The following is a 20,159-nucleotide window of genomic DNA, read 5'->3' as shown; positions in this document are numbered from 1 at the left end:
GTAGATACTGAATATGAACAAAATCCGTCCAATAGTTTAGTAGAAATCGCTGTACACAGACAGACTAGTACAAAAATTATTATATTTCATGTACATCATTCCCTGATAAATTGACTCGTAGATACTGAATATGAACAAAATCCGTCCAATAGTTTAGTAGAAATCGCTGTACACAGACAGACTAGTACTAAAATTATTATATTTCATGTACATCATTCCCTGATAAATTGACTCGTAGATACTGAATATGAACAAAATCCGTCCAATAGTTTAGTAGAAATCGCTGTACACAGACAGACTAGTACTAAAATTATTATATTTCATGTACATCATTCCCTGATAAATTGACTTGTAGATACTGAATATGAACAAAATCCGTCCAATAGTTTAGTAGAAATCGCTGTACACAGACAGACTAGTACTAAAATTATTATATTTCATGTACATCATTCCCTGATAAATTGACTTGTAGATACTGAATGTAAACAAAATTATTATTGTATAACACTCATTATTCAGTTGCACATATATGTAACACTCGATAGATGGCAGCATGTGCATGCTTCAGTATTATTAGCATCTAGTGAAGACTTACTGAACTTTGTGTTATGCTATAAGCTTAAATGTTAAGATACTCTCATCAATTTTATTTTGAACAAAGACGTGTTCACATCAAAAACTAAAGTGGCGAGCCAGCATTATAGTTAAGACATTATTCTGTCTTTCAGTTTCATTAGGTTTGATAATTCATGTTCAGATTTCAGACGAACATATAGTAACAAAAGCATGGTATACAATCAATTGTAACTGTATTTTTCTAGTAAACATCCTTAATTTTCAGATAAAAATGTAATTTACCTTTAAATTTATTGACGATGATGATGATGATGATGATGATGATAATGATAATAATAATAATAATAATAATAATAATAATAATAATAATAATAATAATAATAAAGTACAGTACATTTTTGTATGAAGATATAGATCATTTATTTTACTTCCAATAAAAAGATTTACAAAATACGTATCTCTTAGGCTACTTGAGTTTAAAAATAGTCAAAACATCATATTATCTGAAATAATAATAATAATAATAATAATAATAATAATAATAATAATAAAGTACATTTTTGTATGAAGATATAGATCATTTATTTTACTTCCAATAAAAAGATTTACAAAATATGTATCTCTTACTTGAATTTAAAAATAGTCAAAACATCACACTATCTGAAATAATAATAATAATAATAATAATAATAATAATAATAATATTAATAATAATAAAGTACAGTACATTTTTGTATGAAGATATAGATCATTTATTTTACTTCCAATAAAAAGATTTACAAAATACGTATCTCTTAGGCTACTTGAGTTTAAAAATAGTCAAAACATCATATTATCTGAAATAATAATAATAATAATAATAATAATAATAATAATAATAATAATAATAATAAAGTACATTTTTGTATGAAGATATAGATCATTTATTTTACTTCCAATAAAAAGATTTACAAAATATGTATCTCTTACTTGAATTTAAAAATAGTCAAAACATCACACTATCTGAAATAATAATAATAATAATAATAATAATAATAATAATAATAATAAAGTACAGTACATTTTTGTATGAAGATATAGATCATTTATTTTACTTCCAATAAAAAGATTTACAAAATACGTATCTCTTAGGCTACTTGAGTTTAAAAATAGTCAAAACATCATATTATCTGAAATAATAATAATAATAATAATAATAATAATAATAATAATAATAATAAAGTACATTTTTGTATGAAGATATAGATCATTTATTTTACTTCCAATAAAAAGATTTACAAAATACGTATCTCTTAGGCTACTTGAGTTTAAAAATAGTCAAAACATCATATTATCTGAAATAATAATAATAATAATAATAATAATAATAATAATAATAATAATAATAATAAAGTACATTTTTGTATGAAGATATAGATCATTTATTTTACTTCCAATAAAAAGATTTACAAAATATGTATCTCTTACTTGAATTTAAAAATAGTCAAAACATCACACTATCTGAAATAATAATAATAATAATAATAATAATAATAATAATAATAATAATAAAATACATTTTTGTATGAAGATATAGATCATTTATTTTACTTCCAATAAAAAGATTTACAAAATATGTATCTCTTACTTGAGTTTAAAAATAGTCGAAACAACATATTATCTGAAACAATAACAATGTAACATATAAAAAATCTGTTAACATTAAGCAGATGACATTCACTTCCAGGGCATCTTGAATATTTGGTAAAGCTATATTAATATCTCTTACACCATTTTCTTTTTTTACTATATTAAACAGTGAACACACATGATATGTTTTACAGTAACATTATCTACATTAATTATTTACACTTAAAAATTAATTTCATATCAATGACAAATTCGAGTTAACAACATACTGTATATAACTATTCAATTGGTATGAAAGGGTCTGTCGTTGACTCATATCATGTTTTGTAATTTAACAATGTAAATACAATAGACAGAACCACCTGGTGGATAGGTCAACTAACAAAACATGACAGATTGCCTACATGTAAATACTAACTGTTGGTAGCTGTCAATTCAAACACCTGTTGTGAGCTAAATTATAAGAAAATAAATTTAGAATGTAAATAAATGTAAATAATAAATGTAGATATATGGGTAATAGTAGCCGGCAGTGATAGACATGTTTAAGCTCATATCTCCTTAATCTGACTTCACAGACCCCAAGTTTCCTATCTGAAAATGTTCAGTAGAGCAACCCCTATTTCCTATTTAATTTTTGCATACTTTTATTGAATCACCAGTATTATTTAATTAGGAAATTAAGAACGTATTTAAGTTTAGAAGTATTACAAGTGGTATATTATGCTCAAGTGCATAGTCACCTATCATATGAAGCAATTGTCTGTCCTCACAGTGGAGAAAAAAGATAGACTTAAACTACAGAAGAATGTCATAAGATTAGTCTGGGGTCTTTCATCTCGAGCTCATTGTAAATCGATTGTTATATCATTAGGAATTATGATTCTTCCTCCCTTGTTTGTATTTCAATGTTTATTTTATATTAAAGAAAATTATTACAACTTTGCTGGACAGTGTTTCCCATTATCACAATATCAGACACAGACATGTTGGCATTATACTACTGAAAATATACCAAGACACAGACAAGTTTTTCTGAAAAATTGTCCCAGTTATTAAAAAATGTGTCACTGAAAAAATTTAACAATACGGTTAAGGTGCATTTCATTCAGAAAGGTATATATTCGTTTTCTGAATTCTTTGAGGTGGCAAAAGGAACTATATTTATTTACGAGGTACTTATATATATATATTATATACATTATATTTTAATATTCAATAATAATAATCGTTCATTATAGTTATAGATTCTGAGTAAATATTTCAGGTTGATTAAAATATATACGTATGTAATTTGTAATATAATATATTGTGATGTACATGATGCCCTCATGCAATAAGTTACATCACAGTCTAGTATATACAGTCACAAAGCTTGAGTTTATGAGGGTACTAGGAACAATAGACTGTGCCGGTACTATTTCACATTGTCTGTGATGAGGCAATAGTAGCAATCCTAGTGGTTAGCAACTATCTATGGATGCATATTCCCTATGTATTGAGCTTCGTGACTGTATATACTAGACTGTAGTTATATTCTAAACATAGTTAGGTTGCCATGGCAATTATTGATGTACTATGATATATGGATTCCATGGTCTAGCCTATATTTATGATAAATAATTTTATTTTGAAAAGTAATTATTATAAATTACTATTTTAAAAAGTAAACTTGTTCCAAAACAAAAGAGAACTTGAAATCATTAGTTAAAATTAATAGGTTTAATATAAATGTCATGATTCTAACGTCTCACTATCGAAAATAGACCATGTATAAATTCAAAATAAATATTAATAACAATAATAATGAAACCCCAATTATTTTATTACAGTTTGATCAACACGTTTGTCTTGTAGGATGTCATTATAGCATGGCAGATATACCTAACTCAAGTACTCTGAAGTATGGTAATTCACAAATTACAAGCTCGTAGCTGTACTGTACACACACCCACATAAAATAAAAACTCCGACAGTGAGAAATGCTGACACCTATAGGCTAAAATACACACTATTTCCTACCTGGAGAGTGCAATGACACACTTCACGTCTCCAGGATACCAGCTATAGACAATTTTGTTCTGTGCATGTGTGTCAAGTCGTGTAACCTCTTTGATAAGAGCACGGTTTTCATGTGAACATGTGTTGCCAAATTTATACTAGAAGTCTGTGAAAGGAGTGGGAAGTTTAAACTACTCGATTCGGATATTACACATTCCTAGTAAATAAATAACAAAACTAATCGTGTATTAATGGAAACAAGGTATTCACGTGCTCTTATTGGCGCAATGTCACTGATTTGGAGACATCCCGTGGCCGGCGCAGTCTCCAGATTTTTTCTTCAGGGTTATCTAAAAGAAAAGGTCTTCTCCCGGCGACTACACAATCTTCAAGAACTGAAAATGGTAATCAGAAAATAAATTCGTGCTATTCCACATGAAATGATTCAGCGTGTCATGAGGAGCTTCCGCAACAGCCTGCAACGAATGATCGATGCCAATGGCGGCCATTTGCGTGACGTCATTTTTATTTTTAATATCAGAAAGTAGTTTATTTAAAATATTAGTTTTGGGAATTAATGAAAAGATATAATCTTTTTAAGAAATAGGGTGTATTTGTAATGGCACATTGTTTACGTCTCTAAAACATAAATAAAATTTATGTAGACCTCATTGGACAGTCTTAGAAAAAAATTTTGTCGCACAGATATTTTATAATCCCAGAAAGGAGGCAGTGCACATGATCAGAGGACGAGTGACTGGTTCACAAGAGAACGACTAGTTGAGGTAATAAAATTAGTCCTGTTTTGTTGTAAGACTGTACATACTTTTTGACAGTAGTCTTCTTGTTTTGTACTATTTTCCATGGCCAACTCTGTATGAAGCAGACTCTTGATTGATGTAGGAATTAGTTATTTTGATGATCTTTGAAATCTTACAACAGATGATGTTTATAGCACCCCTTTCTTAGGAGTAAAGCATGCAGGCATCCCAATATTGGACACAAACTGTAGAATTGATGCAGATACTGTTATTGCAAGTTATCTTGAACTTCCTGAGCGGGGACAGAGGGGCAGAGGGAAGGAAGGGCGCAACATGGGTGGGGCCAACTGAGTTGTTTGCGCATGCTCCGCATCATAATCTCTTGTCAAGAAACATAGAGCTATTTCATTCACTGCGTACCAGTATTGTTAACATGGAGCAGCAACCACAGGGTAGTAATTATGGTGAAATCACACCACGGTGGAGAAAAAGTAACGCTGTTATCCACAGTGGAGAAAGAGAAATTATCGCAAATATAGTACAAGTGTTGCAAGCAGAAAAATTAAACAAATGTTTGCTGGAACCTCTTGATAAGGAATATGAGAGAGCGGCTAAATACTCTGGCAAAAGTATTAGTTTCGTGAAGAGAATTAAAAATAATATTGAATTACAACCGAATGAACCTCACACTACTCCGGGGAAAAATAGGTATGTAATGTTTAGAAATTATTGCTATAAAAGTTATGTACAATAGTGCGTATGTACAGTAGTGTTGTAAATTATTATTTTGTTATAATCTGCAAAACATATTATTTCATTCCAGAATTAGACTTGTGTAAAGTTGAAGTGGACGACTTCGATCAACATGTCATTCGGGATAATATCGAAGAATTCTATCTTGTTCAGAAAGTAGTACCTATGATTAAGAAGATAATTCCGAATGGATGATGCCATTGACGAAATAATAATTAATTTTGGACCAAGCGATGATGGCAGCAATGATAGGGATATGGATTGTGTATAATTGTAAATTAATGTAAATTCAAATAATAAGCCTGTAAAATATTATTATAAGAATATGTACATATCAGCTGTAAGTTTAAGTCATGTAGACCTATATAATGTATAGAAATAGCTGTAGTAACTCCGCCATTGCTGGTCCCCAGCCCGGATGAGAGAGGAGTGTACACACGATTATATTCAAATACTTACTCATTACAGGTGAATTAAAACCTGCTACGAAACCATGTTCTCCTCTCAAAACCAGAGTGTCGTGAGATGATGTCTATATTGAACCAAGTTCTTTTACAGTAGAGAGTCATAAAGTGAAAGAACCAACGTTTTCTGAAAAGAGTCACGTTACCCGAGGGAGGGGCATCCTTGCCGTGCCGTTACGTTGATGAGTACATGCCGTACCGAGCAGTTCCAAAGACAGACTTAGGGGATGTAAGGTTCAAGATAACTTGCAATAACAGTATGTATGTAAGAATCGTCAATGTACGACTGTATTGATTGTTATGAGGCATGGCCATTTTTAAACACGTACTGTAGTTCAAGAGAACAGTATCTTTTATCTTTTTCTGGAGAAATATGGCACTTCATCCATAAGAAATTCAGAGACAGACCTGAGACACATATCACTTAACTTTTCTGTGACAGACAGAATGCCTTCTTAGTTGTCTGGTGTACCTGAACTTCTGCCCACAGACTTCGCACTCGTGGGGCAGATCCCCTGTATGAAGAAGCATATGACTCTTCAGTGCAGAAAGCTGTATGAACCTCTTATCGCACACGGTACACTCTCGAGGTTTAATTCCCTTGTGAGCATTCATATGATCGGTGTAATTGTGTTTCCAGATGAACTTTACACCACACAGGTGACACTTATGCGGTTTTTGTTCCAGGTGACAACACTTCAAGTGTACCTTGAGTTGACTGCTCTGCACAAATGTTTTATCACAAAAACTGCACTTGTGTTTACGTTCGCCTGTGTGTATCAGTGTGTGCACCATCAGATGCGTCTGCTGTGTGAAGGCCTTCTTACAAACTTTACATTTGTATGGACGAACCCCCATGTGCACATTCATGTGCTGTATTATAGTACTACGATGTCTGAAACTTTTGTTGCACTTATCGCATTTGTATTGCTTGTCATTGCTGTGTATTAAAGAATGAATCTTTAAATTATTAAGAAAAGTAAATTCTTTTTTACAAACTTCACATTCGAATTTCTTTGTCTCTGTATGAAGACTCAAATGATATTTCAAGCCCTGGGCAGACCACAACAGCTTCTTGCATATTTTACATGGATATTTCTTATTCTGGTGTGTCTGCATATGAGCTCTCAAAGAACATCTGTACCTGTATCCCTTATTACAAACTTCACAAAAATGAAGAGGCTCTACAGTGTGTGTCAAAGCATGAAGCTTCATGTACCAACGACTGTAAGTCTTGTTGCAAATTTTGCAAGTGCGTTTATCTTCGTTTTGTTGTCTTCCTTTTTCAGAATAAATCTTGGAATTTGTTGTTGAAGCATGATTACCATGTTCAGTGACTTCATGAATTAGTGAACTCACTGGTATTGTGCAATTTATCTGGAAAAAAAAAAGAAGAGATAAAGTTCTTAAACGTTTACACCATCTGTGGTAAGAATAAACATGAGTATATAGTATATACTGGACTTTTTTTAGTACCGGTATATACTCTTGTTAGTAAGGCCGTGTCTCAAAGCTACATTTTCAGCTGAAGTGAACTAGATTGTTGACTAAATAGCCGGATGTGACGTCAGAGGTTATGATCCAAAGCTACATAGTGCATAGCAATCAAGTCCGTAGTAGCTAGTAAACGAAAATGCTTGCTCGATTGCTGACTTGTTCACTAAACAAACATGGATACCTCATCAGCAATTGGAGCTATGAAATCTGAAGATGCTTTGGAAGTGAAATAATGTAAATATAATGTAGAATAACACGTTAACTTTGAACACTGACATTGTTATTATCTTCTGTACAATGTTTTAAACATTATTGTAATATATTAAGTCCTTATCTTTTCCACATAATTCGTAATGAAACTGCATTAGGACACTGCCTTCTTAATTCAGTGCTGCACCGTGATGTCATGGTTTTTAGAAAAATAGTCTATGAAGAAGGCCATGTTTCAAGCATACATGTCCAAAGCTCCCTAGTGTATAGTTTACAAGTCACCTAGTTGCTAGTCACTAGTGTGTAGTATGGACTTGAGCTTTGAGACACGGCCTAAGAATAAAAACATTTGAGTACCTACTCATTTTTGATTACAAACTCATAACATGGAAGCATAGTAGAATATATTCAAGTATCCAACTTGTACAGAATATTATACTTGTGCTTGATAAAAATAAAAGCTAATATATTTTCATATTTATAAGTTCGTTCTCATGTTATTCTGAATATGGTTTGTAGCAGGCTCAATTTTGAATATTTGTTGATTTGTGTTCAGTTTAAAGTTAAATAAAAATAAAATGGCATAATTTATGAACGATGTAGTGCCTCATGGAAAAATATAGAAAAAGACGTGAACTTCAGAAGCCTTTAATGCTTCACAAAAGTGAATGTGAAAAAGGTTAAACACGTATTTGTTATTCATAAAAAACATAACCTATAAAAATATGAATGGCTATCAAATTATAAGGTTAGATTGTATTGTTAAATATAATTAACAATTACAGTTTATTTTGTAAAATTTGAATTGCAAAATGCAATTACTTGTAACTTTATATATGTAATAAAAAATAGAATTAGCATAACTGGAATTCTAGAAATGGATTGTAATCTCTATCCAACATCCCGTAATGACGATTTCCCAGTACTATTTTCTTGTATCCTGTTTATTAACGTCACTTATTTGATTCACTCTCTCTTTCATGTTTATTTATTTACTTATTTATTTGTTTATTTAATTAATTAATTTTATTATTTAGTTAATTTATTTATTGTTTATTTATTTACTTATTTATTTATTTATAAATAGCAAACCACAAACCACTGCAGCAAGTCTATAAACAAAACTGAGCATCACTGTGCAATGTGGTCAAAGAGGATAGGTAACACAAGTACATACTAACTTTTAAACGATGAAGAAGGCTGTAGAGATGAGTATATATTCGCGTTAGGTAGAATGTCTTTATTCTTACGAATATGAGTATGTTCTAGTGGTTACGAGTATATAATCACAGGAAGTGCTCATACTCAAAAGTATAAACCTTGAGAAAGTACTTAAGCTTTATTCTTACTACCCCTATCTTGTAAAAGGTAAAAGGTAAAGGTATCCCCGTAACATGCCATGAAGGCACTTGGGGGGCATGGAGGTAGAGCCCCATGCTTTCCACGACCTCGGCACTAGAATGAGGTGGTGTGGTCGGCACCACGCTCTGACCGCCTTTTACCCCCGGGAAAGACCCGGTACTCAATTTTATAGAAGGCTGAGTAATTACTTAAATTGGTAAGGCTACTTTTGGACAATTTTCTTCGAACTTCCATTTTCGCCCTATTTTACTGTCGTAAAAACGATATAAATATTTCAATTTGTCGGAAATCAACTATAACTCTAACCTAACCTAACCTACGAATGTTGAGTTAGGTTAGGTTACGTTATTATAGGTGATTTCCAACAATTGAAAATATTTCTATCATTTTTGCGACGGTAAAATACAACGAAAATGAAAGTTTGAAAAGAAGAGTAAAAACCCCATAGCCTAATTACTAGGTAATATAATAAGCTCTACTTTACCAATTACAGTAGATGTGAAATGGGTGAATATAGGGTCTCCCAATCTTTCAAAATATCCCCAGAATTGCCACACCCACAACTATCAGATAACATACTATGGTTAATTAAGAACTCCCTCAATCTAATAAATCCTACCTCAATCGTTCTACACCCCGTGCACAACACACCATCCACTCCCATTGAAGTCAAAGACAAAAGACAGTCTACATCCCGTGCACAACACACCATCCACATGTGCGTCTCGCAGCACAATCATCTTGGCTGTGAGATGATAACTCCGAATACACAAAATGCGCGGACTCGGTTAATGAAACCTAAACTAACCAAACCTAACCTTCATATATGCAAGATGTGTAACCAGAGCACGAAGGGAACTTCTTGATTTGATCTGGAATGTGCATGCGAAATTAAATTCAGGTAATAATCATGCTGGCACTGCATGAGATGGAGACAAAAGACAGATCCTTGAATACTGCAGTCTATCGACCATCAAACTCTCCAACCAGCAACCAATCACAACAACCCCCACTGAAACCGAGCCACCAATAGTAATCCCGTCATTTCCGAAAAATAAAAACTAAAACACTGTTTTCACCTTACTAAACTACCCTATAATCAAGAGCCCTTATTTAAAAAATCGTGCAGAGGTCAAACTCCATAATTATCTAATATCGTCCACACCTGTGGAGTAACGGTTAGAGCGTCTGGCCGCGAAACCAGGTGGCCCGGGTTCGATTCCCGGTTGCAGCAAGTTACCTGGTTCAGGTTTTTTTCCGGGGTTTTCCCTCAATCCTATATCAGCAAATGCTGGGTAACTTTCGGTGCTGGACCCCGGACTCATTTCACCGGCATTATCACCATCTCATTCAGACGCTAAATAACCTAAGATGTTGACAAAGCGTCGTAAAATAACCTACTAAAATCAAAATAAAAAAAAAATTAATCTGATATGCCTATGCTTATTTCCAAACACACAAATGTCTTAGAAAAAAAAACCGTTAAAAATAAGGCATAAAGTTTAAAAGTGAAAAAATGGAAAAACATGTAAGACATCTTGTTTACACAACTTTTAACACTGTATCACTTCGGAATATGTATGGTAAGACTTTCCTGTGTTAAATTTCAATGTACCTCGTTTACATGTTTCGACCTATTTATGGGTCATCTTCAGAACTGGTCGTTGTTGGTCTTGGCGCCACTTGTTCTGTTTCCTGTGAGAGTGTGTTCCTGTGGTATAGTGTAGAGTCAAAGAGTGTGTGTGTTTTGAAGTTGAGTTGTGTGTTGAGAATTTCGTTGGGGTGTGTTTTTGTGTCTGTATATTTCATATTGTTCTAGTGTGTTTAGTTTTTTGCTTTTGGTTGAATGTGTAGTATTTCCATGTCTGTGTTGATGTCTCTGTGGGTGTGGTTAGCACAAAAAATATAAGAATACAACACAAACACAAGAACACAAAAAATACATCACACTAACATATGAAAAAAAAAGCATACACAAAATTGCAACCTCATTCAAGAAATTAAATTACAACATCGCATACAGAACAAATAACACTCTACAAAAACACCTCAACACACAAACAAACAAATACAACCACACAGGCGTATACAAACTCAAATGTAACACCTGCAACAACTTCTACATAGGACAGACAGGCAGATCGTTTCAAACATGTTACAAAGAACACATCACAACCATAACAAAATTACAAAACACCTCCACATATGCAGAACACATCACAAATGCTAACCACACCTACAGAGACATCAACACAGACATGCAAATACTGCACTTCCAACCAAAAAGCCAGAAACTAAACACACTAGAACAATATGAAATATACAGACACACAAAAACACACCCCAACGAAATTCTCAACACACAACTCAACTTCAAAACACACACACTCTTTGACTCTACACTATACCATAGGAACACACCCTCACAGGAAACAGAACAAGTGGCGCCAAGACCAACAACGACCAGTTCTGAAGATGACCCATAAATAGGTCGAAACATGTAAATGAGGTACATTGAAATTTAACACAGGAAAGTCTTACCATACATATTCCGAACATGTAAGAGACTAGCAAAAGCATAAAAACTATTTATTCATTGAAAATCTATTGATACACAGACTGTAAATTAAAAAAGACATTCTGTCAAACTTCTGGGTTCCAGCCATGACCGTGTGAACCTGGTACCTTGCATTCTCTGCAGCTAGTAACTGAAGTACTTTTTGGCTTAGCATGGTAAGGGTTAGTACCTTGAGTGTTGGATATGCCTCATCCACTCTTTGCAGTACTATCGTGGGTGTTGTTGTAGCCAAAGCATGCAGAATTTTTTTTAGATGGGTAAGGCTATTATTTTCTTCTGTAGAAGTCATGGGTGGTCTCGACTATTTTTCTTGTTTGTATTGCGAATGAATTTTTTTCCCCAAGAAAAAGGTGATACAAATTTCTTAATACTGAAAAAAATATACAATGCAATAATTAGATAAAATTAAGGTGAAAAATTGCTATGTAATAAGGAAATAAAACCAACAGAAAGTAAAATATAAATTAAATAGAAAAATAATAAAAGAGTGAAAAAAATAAAGATAAAAATCAAAGAAGAAAGACAAGCTGAGAAAAAGTGAGTGTTACAATGAATAGGGATCGAGCTTTTAGTTACTGAAAGTTAATACTGTATTCAAATGAGTATGCAATACTCCCACCCCTATATAAATAATACAGCTGGGTATGGAAGCATTAGCCAATTGTAGCAAATGAAGCAACTTCATGTGTGCTGTTTAATTGATGAAGTTCGTGCTATTTCCTACTATTGCCTACAGCTTGTGGGTAGTTCCACTAGGTGGTTCTCGCTTTTCAAACTCAGGTTGAAATAGAGTCTGAACCATTATTTACAAATTAGCAAGCATGCTTCAATAGATTAATTCTTAAGAGTTTGCAACCCAGCTCTCTTTGATTTCCGATCTGTAAATAAGATTCTAATCTACAACATATACACTATACAATATATTATAGCCTATACACGATACAGAGTGTTCGAAAAGTGCGGAATATTACTTATAACTATTTAAATTTTAATTTTACAAAAAAAAAAAAAAGTTTTATACGAAAGCTGTTGGAAATAAACCATATACTATAAACTTAATATCAGTGTTCGGAAAAAGTTATTCAGGCATATAGGATTGGCAGTAAACTTCATTGTTTTAAATATATATTCCGAATCTCCATTAAATTTTACGTAGCCTATGATTGTGTAGAAAATTTACCCATTCACCCATTTGATGTCTTTTAACCATTTATTAAACTTTTTCGTGGAATGCAAACTTTAGACAAATAAATATGTAAAATCAAGTTCAGCAGACCATAAAACTAAACAAACACTATTACTAACAAAACTTTACAAAAAGATTAAGTGTTGGCGTAGACTTCTGCAGCTGGTGTACATGATCTGTGGAGAAACTTCCAGGCTTATACTGCGTTGTCTTGATATTGGTGGCTGACGTTTCGACCGCTGTGTTGTGATCATCCTCAGAGCACCCATTTACAACAGATGCTTAAAACGAGAACCATTCACAGCCAAACTACAGTCTAAAGGCTGATTCACAATAAATCGGGAACGAGAACCAGAATGAAAACGAGAAGCAGAGGACGTGAATATGAAAATTTTTTATTCACGATAAACCGAGAACGTAGACGACTATGCATATCAATATGCATGTCAATAACGATATGTAAAGTCGATATTACGCATTCTGATGTTATTTGTGTATAATTATGAGTACAAGGCAGCCAACATAAACACAGATTAACCAACTTCGAAATTTCAACCGAAACATTTCATTAGGTACGGTACTATAAATATGGCCATGCATCTTTATTATCACAACCTATTTTAAGTCTATCATAACGTAAAATAATTAGAGAAGAAACATTTGTAATAGAACAAAAATGAACACAACAGTAGTTATTGAATTGAAGCATGAATATGTAGTGTGTAATACAACCAATACAGTAATAAAATATGATTCACTTACGATCGGTGTTCAAAGATACAGCTTTTGAAAGCCACGTATTCTCCTTCATTTTCTCATCTTCATACGAAGCGTGCCGCTTATAGTAAACGTGAGGATTTTCCTCAACACTCAATATTAGAATCTCATCAAATAAAACTTGCTCCATGATACACAGCACAGAACAAAATAATGTATAGGTTATGTCACGGTCTTCTTACTACAAAATATACGACGACAAAATAGCTTTTAGATGACAATAGAATGAATCTAGTGGGCTGTGATCGGAAACGTGAACGCCAAAGTTGAAACTTGGCCAACTCTCCGTTCCCGATCCCGGGGTCCGGCAAGCTTTTCGTTAATTGTGAATGCTCACATTTAAATGTACACATTTTAACAATTTTACCGTTTTCGTTTTCGTTCCGATTCTCGTTTCCGGTTTATTGTGAACCAGCCTTAACAGGAAATAGTCCATTGTCTTTCTCACAGTTAACTTAAGGCTGGTTCACAATAAACCGGGAACGGAAACGACAACGAGAACGAAAACGGAAATATTGTTAAAATAAATGTATTTAAATGTGAGCATTCACAATTAACTATTGTGAATTCTCACATTTAAATACATTTATTTTAACATTATTTCCATTCTCGTTGTCGTTTCAGTTCCCGGTTTATTGTCCTGTTTTTGTGATAGACTGGGACATTGTTTGGTTGTGAACGGTTCTCATTTTGAGCATCTGTTGTAAAGTTTGCTTAGTAATAGTGTTTTGTTTAGTTTTGTGGCCTACTCAACGTGATTTTACATACCCATTTGTCTCAAGTTTGAAGTCCATAAAACGAGTTTAATAAATAATAGTTAAACTACACGAAAGGGGAAAATGGGTAAAATTCCATAATGTGAAAATGAAAATTCGGAATGTCAATTTTAATATAGAGTACCATTTAAAAAAAAATGAAGTTACTGTTACTCCCTGTATGCCTGAATAACTTTTTTCGGTATCATATTGTATGGTGTATCTCCAACAATTTTTGTATATATATATATATATATATATATATATATATATATATATATATATATATATATTGTTTATATGCAAAATTAAAATTTAAGAAGTTATGATTAATATAATGTGGTGTATTGATTTCGTTGATCCTCATTTCGATTTCTTTATAGTGTATTATTCAAAAGGCATATATAAATGAAATTAATTACCATTCATCCATACAACTTTGTTTTCTAGACTGCGCACTTTAGATGTTTTCAAATCCCGGAAGTAAGGCATTTTACTGAAAATAGGGTTGCACCTCCCAAAAGACTTACAAAAAATTGTGCCTCGTCTGGTTCATTTTTCCTGAAGAATTACCTCAATATTATTAATCATACGAAATACATTAAGCAGACGGTATTGTTCGTGAACGACTGAGCATTTAAGTCTTGAAATAGTGTGCAAGAAACATATCTGTTCACTTTTTCTTACAAGACATCTGGTATAGGCATATCCTGTGTAATATAGAATATACATAGTAAAAAGAATATCCACTGTAAGTCTTTTAAAACTCATATTTTGTAAGTTTATACATGCTATAAGTTACCCCGCATCACACGGTTGTAAAACAGCATACGTAATGCATCAAAATCAGTGGCGATTTCTCTTAAGGAGCACAGGAGCAGTGCACCACCTCTTCAAATAACACGTTTTTAAAGTTATATCAATGAGCTGCAGTAGACTATGTGAGCGACATAATTCTTTATTATAATACGGTACTATGTAAAAATAACGCTGCGCGTGTACTGGTCTTGTTGACGCCTGGGACTTAGGTTTACCACTCGACACTTGCGGCACACTGTTCCGTTCGAGCATGCGCAGTAGTAGAGTTTCACTGGCAGGCTTTGGAGCATGGTAGGGAGCCAGTACAGTGTGCGTAAGAGGGGTTAGGAGCACTTTCAGATGTGTTCTGCAGTCGCTGTTGGCCCGTTCTATCATAAATATTGCAATGAATAAAAAGGTAAAGGTATCCCCGTAACATGCCATGAAGGCATTTGGGGGGCATGGAGGTAGAGCCCCATGCTTTCCATGACCTCGGCACTAGAATGAGGTGGTGTGGTCGGCACCACGCTCTGACCGCCTTTTACCCCCGGGAAAGACCCGGTACTCAATTTTATAGGAGGCTGAGTGAACCCCGGGGCCGTTCTGAAAGTTTGGCAACGAGAAAAAATCCTGTCACCACGTGGGATCGAACCCCGGACCTTCCAGTCCGTAGCCAGCTGCTCTACCAACTGAGCTACGTGCAAAATCTTTTAAATAAGTAATTTTCTGTAAGAACTTTACACGAAAAGATAAAAATAAAGAAGATGGGTAGACGTACACAGGAATTAAAATTATAAGTGACGAAGAACAGTAATAGAGAATTGACAAGAAAATTCAACATTCGAACTTACGAAAAATGCAATATGCGGCTGCAATATAAAAGACGCTGTATTTTGTTTTCCTTGCCTATTGTTCGGCGGCGAACATTCATTGACAAAAACAAGTAGGCTACGTGTTATGAATTGTATTTATTTTTCTGTTTGAATTTAGGACTGTGCGTAGTAACTAAATAATTTTGATTATCGTTCTGTATGTATGATTGATTTGAAGCACATGAATGAAAGAAATAAAAACACGATTCTTCAGCTGCACACTCAACAATAATGTTAAATTAGCAGTGTTGGGTCAAACAAACATACAGACACAATTGGATTGTTGCACTTCACAATGATAAAGTTACCAAGAACAGATATGTACGTGCGGTTTTGTTGCCTTTAAGAGGTCACGATGGCGGAAACTCATCTTTAAACGCTAGTATTTTTCTGGCCTCATCAATTTTACGAGTAGTTCTGAATTAGACGCACTCTTAAGGAACATTTGGAAAGAGCAACAGTGTTTAAGAGCACATCAAACACTATACAGAACGAAGTCCTTCAAGCCATTTTGATGTATGCCATGATGAGATTTCAAAGAAATAAAGAAAGCTGCTGACTTTTAGCAGTTAAGGCTGAGGAGACGACACACGTATCGAATGCTTGTGAACGTGTGAACTGTGTCATAAAACGCAATATAGCGAAAACAATATTATTTACGGTATGCTGCAATAGAAATTGAACACTTTACTTTGCTATTACTGGACCACACAGGAAACTGACTAACTGCAATTTCTTGACTAACAAAATTATGTAAATCTATATCTTTATAACATATATTAGTAGTTATGTCGTGGTTAGTACCTGTAATAATAATAATAATAATAATAATAATAATAATAATAATAATAATAATAGTAATATGATAATCATAATCATAATAAATATTTGTGCACCACCAGGATTATTTATCACCACACGCCACTGATCAAAATACTGCAATGTACCGTGTTCTGGATCCTAGTGGTCACCCTCAATGAAGGGCAGATCTTTCTCTCTTGTCAGCTGGTGATAGTGATAATTTATTGGAACAACTTATGTCACTACGACTCTTCACTCAAATTTCCCGGAAAGATAAAGCATTCACACTTCCCGCCAATTTACAGCCTTTCGAAAGTCATCACACTTCCCGCCAATTTACAACGTTTTGAAAGTCACAAAATTCAAGTTCAAAAACAAACATAACAATTAAATAAGTTAATAGTTGTTTATTCTAAATTCATCTTGACAACATCGCTGGCATAAAAAATGTGACGATAGTGATAAGAAGTAACTTATTTACCAATTCTTGTACCATTTATAGGTTATTCAAAGCATGACAAAAAGGCAAGTTTGGTTTATCAAACAACAAACACATAAAATATAAACAATATTTGTTACATTACAATATAACACAGTGGCTACCACAATGACTTACATAGAAAAAAATAATTTGCTATAACACACGTAAAACGACAAACACAAGCACACCCACCACACTAAAATCAGTGCTGCCACCACGCCCGCCTCCCGACTCTGAAACGTTGCCAACAGTATACATTTTTTTCCAACTGAAAAACTAATGAAAAGCAACTAAATTCGGAATCATGACAACAAAGAGGTAAAGAATTAGGGCCACTGCGAAAATGAAAACTAAAAATTCTGATTAGGACAAGTTAGTTGGTTGAGGTTTTTTCTGGTGTTTCCCTCAACCCATCAAGAGCAAATACTGGGTAACGTTCTGAGTTGGACCTTGGACTCATTTCACTAGCATTATCACCTTCATCTCACTCAAGACGTTAGATAACCACAGCAGCTGATAAAGTGTCGTAAAAATTAATTAAAACAATTGAAGTTGTAGTCATCCATTTTTAATAAATAGAAAACTATAATTATAATACTAGGGTGAATAAAAAATTGATACCTGTACCGGTATATGACAGTTATCAATTTTTCTGCTGTAACCTGCCTCCAAAGTATTTCGAACTATGCGGCAAGTGGTGCAGATACTGGCTTATACAGTACAGTTATTTAGCTGACAGTAGCTGACAATGTGCGCCTGGGTCAGGCGAGTCCATGAAGTTATGTCAAGGGGTTAGTCAGTTGTATTGTATTGTATTGTATTGTATTGTATTGTATTGTATTGTATTTATTAACATTCCATGGTATTCATACATGCTTACAGCTAGAATATGGAACAAGTCAAAAAACTTAATACTATTATAAAGTCTTAATTTATAGTCACAGTCTAGATTAAATATATGAATCGCTTATTTAAGAAAGGCCGTTTGTCCACAAAATAGGCATTTTCATTTTATTGTATGGATGAAATCCTTATACCAAGGTGCTTCATATAGGCAAGAAAGGCCGCATGTCCAACTCATTGTGTGTGTAATATGGGGTTTCGTAATAACTGTTTATTTACGAATGACCCTATGTCCTGGAGAAAAGACCTTTCATAAATGAACTTGAGTTGTAATGGTTGGTGAACGGAAATTGGAAGTATGGTATGTAAGAAAGCATTCCTGAATCTGTTAGCTGTTGGTGAGAAGGTTATAAAAACATATTTTATTGGATAAATCCCCAAAGGACAACAGAGGCAAACAACAGAGCCAGAAGACTATTCCAGTCACTACATTGATGCAAGTAAAAGATCACATTGCAAGTTTTCCCTTGAAAACAAGTCATTATTCTTCCAAAGAAGTACACTACCTTGATGCAAAGTTAGACATTAAAAAAATGTATACTCTTTTTAAGAAAAAATATTCTGATTGTTCTGTAAAATATAGCTTTTACTATAAGATTTTTAAAAAGCATTTTGACTACAGGTTTGGTAGACTGCAGATAGATAGGCTACATACTGTGAATGCGAGGAGCTTCACTCTTAATGAAACTGCTAAGAGAGTGGCAGAAGCTCAACTAATTGTTCACAAAAGGAGAAGCAATTAATTTTATGCTTCACTGAAGCAAATCGTTTATTTAACGATGCTTGCAACTGCCGAGGTTATTTCAGCATCGCTGATGTGCCGGAATTTTGTCCCGCAGTTGCTTGCATTCAGAGCGATCGGATGTTGTACGTATGGTAAAGTGGTGTGTTTCTGTGTTTCTAGTACCGTTAAGCTGTACTGCATTTCTTTACTGACCACTCGCTCTTATCTCTACTCTGGAGCTCTCCCCATTACTCCTATTACTTCCCTTCTTTCAGAATCGCTGAGCTGTCAGGACTAAATAATCAGTCTGTAAATTCAACTTACATATAGATAGTAGTAAAAGTAATAGTAACTTATATAAATTTTTACAAATCATAGCTACGTCAGGTTTATTTTTGGTCTTAATTTAGTTTTGTTTTATATATTTATCAATTTATAACAAACAAACACAATGTAGGCTAGATATTAAAGTACAAGACAATAATTGTAATATTGTTTGTAATTGTAATTGTAAATTTAATACTAATTGTAATTTTATTGTTGATATTGTAGTTGGAATCTCCTGGTAGAGGGGCAGAGAAGGCCTGACGGCCTTATCTCTACCAGGTTAAATAAATAAATACTAATACTAAAATACTAAATACTAATTATACAATAACAAAATAATCTACTCTAGGAAGGACTGGTGCACAATATGAGCATTGGATAAAGACACAAAATATAAGTACACATGATATAAGACAAGTTACAATTACAAAATAGACCTAGTTTACTTTACAACTGGTGAAATTGTAGAAATATTACAACCATTCTAAAGGGGACCGGCTCAGCATGTTTGTCTTCCACGAAAATGTTCTGTGTTCGATCCCTGGTCGTCACTGTCTTTCTTTTCATAGGTATCTCTGTTCTTCCACATATCTTCCTGGAGATGACTGCATAATTGAGTAGCTTAATATCAAAGACGGACATCTGTCGTCTCCATAGTTTTGATCTAGAGGCAATTTTTTAATTCACAGTGTTCTTTGTAATAT

The 20,159-nt window shown here is 33.5% G+C and overlaps 1 protein-coding gene across 2 annotated transcripts; it reads right to left on the bottom strand.

Annotated features, from left to right (window-relative positions):
• Window positions 1-1,815: 1,815 nt before the first annotated feature.
• Window positions 1,816-17,710, bottom strand: LOC138712158 (zinc finger protein 85-like). 2 transcript variants are annotated; one of them, XM_069843645.1, is made up of 3 exons: window positions 17,637-17,710; window positions 12,001-12,201; window positions 1,816-7,561 (listed from the first exon to the last, which is right to left on the bottom strand). In XM_069843645.1, exons 2-3 carry the CDS (start codon window positions 12,118-12,120, stop codon window positions 6,605-6,607), a joined length of 1,077 nt encoding a protein of 358 aa, XP_069699746.1. In that variant the 5' UTR covers window positions 12,121-12,201; window positions 17,637-17,710; the 3' UTR covers window positions 1,816-6,604. The 2 variants fall into 2 exon arrangements, with proteins under 2 accessions (XP_069699746.1, XP_069699754.1); XM_069843653.1 differs by lacking the exon at window positions 17,637-17,710 and adding an exon at window positions 17,167-17,628.
• Window positions 17,711-20,159: the final 2,449 nt, after the last annotated feature.

This window comes from Periplaneta americana, chromosome 2, assembly GCF_040183065.1.
Source record: "Periplaneta americana isolate PAMFEO1 chromosome 2, P.americana_PAMFEO1_priV1, whole genome shotgun sequence".
Taxonomy (NCBI): domain Eukaryota; kingdom Metazoa; phylum Arthropoda; class Insecta; order Blattodea; family Blattidae; genus Periplaneta; species Periplaneta americana.
Note: the sequence above shows the minus strand (reverse complement) of the source record. Positions and strands in the feature narration are given on the sequence as shown.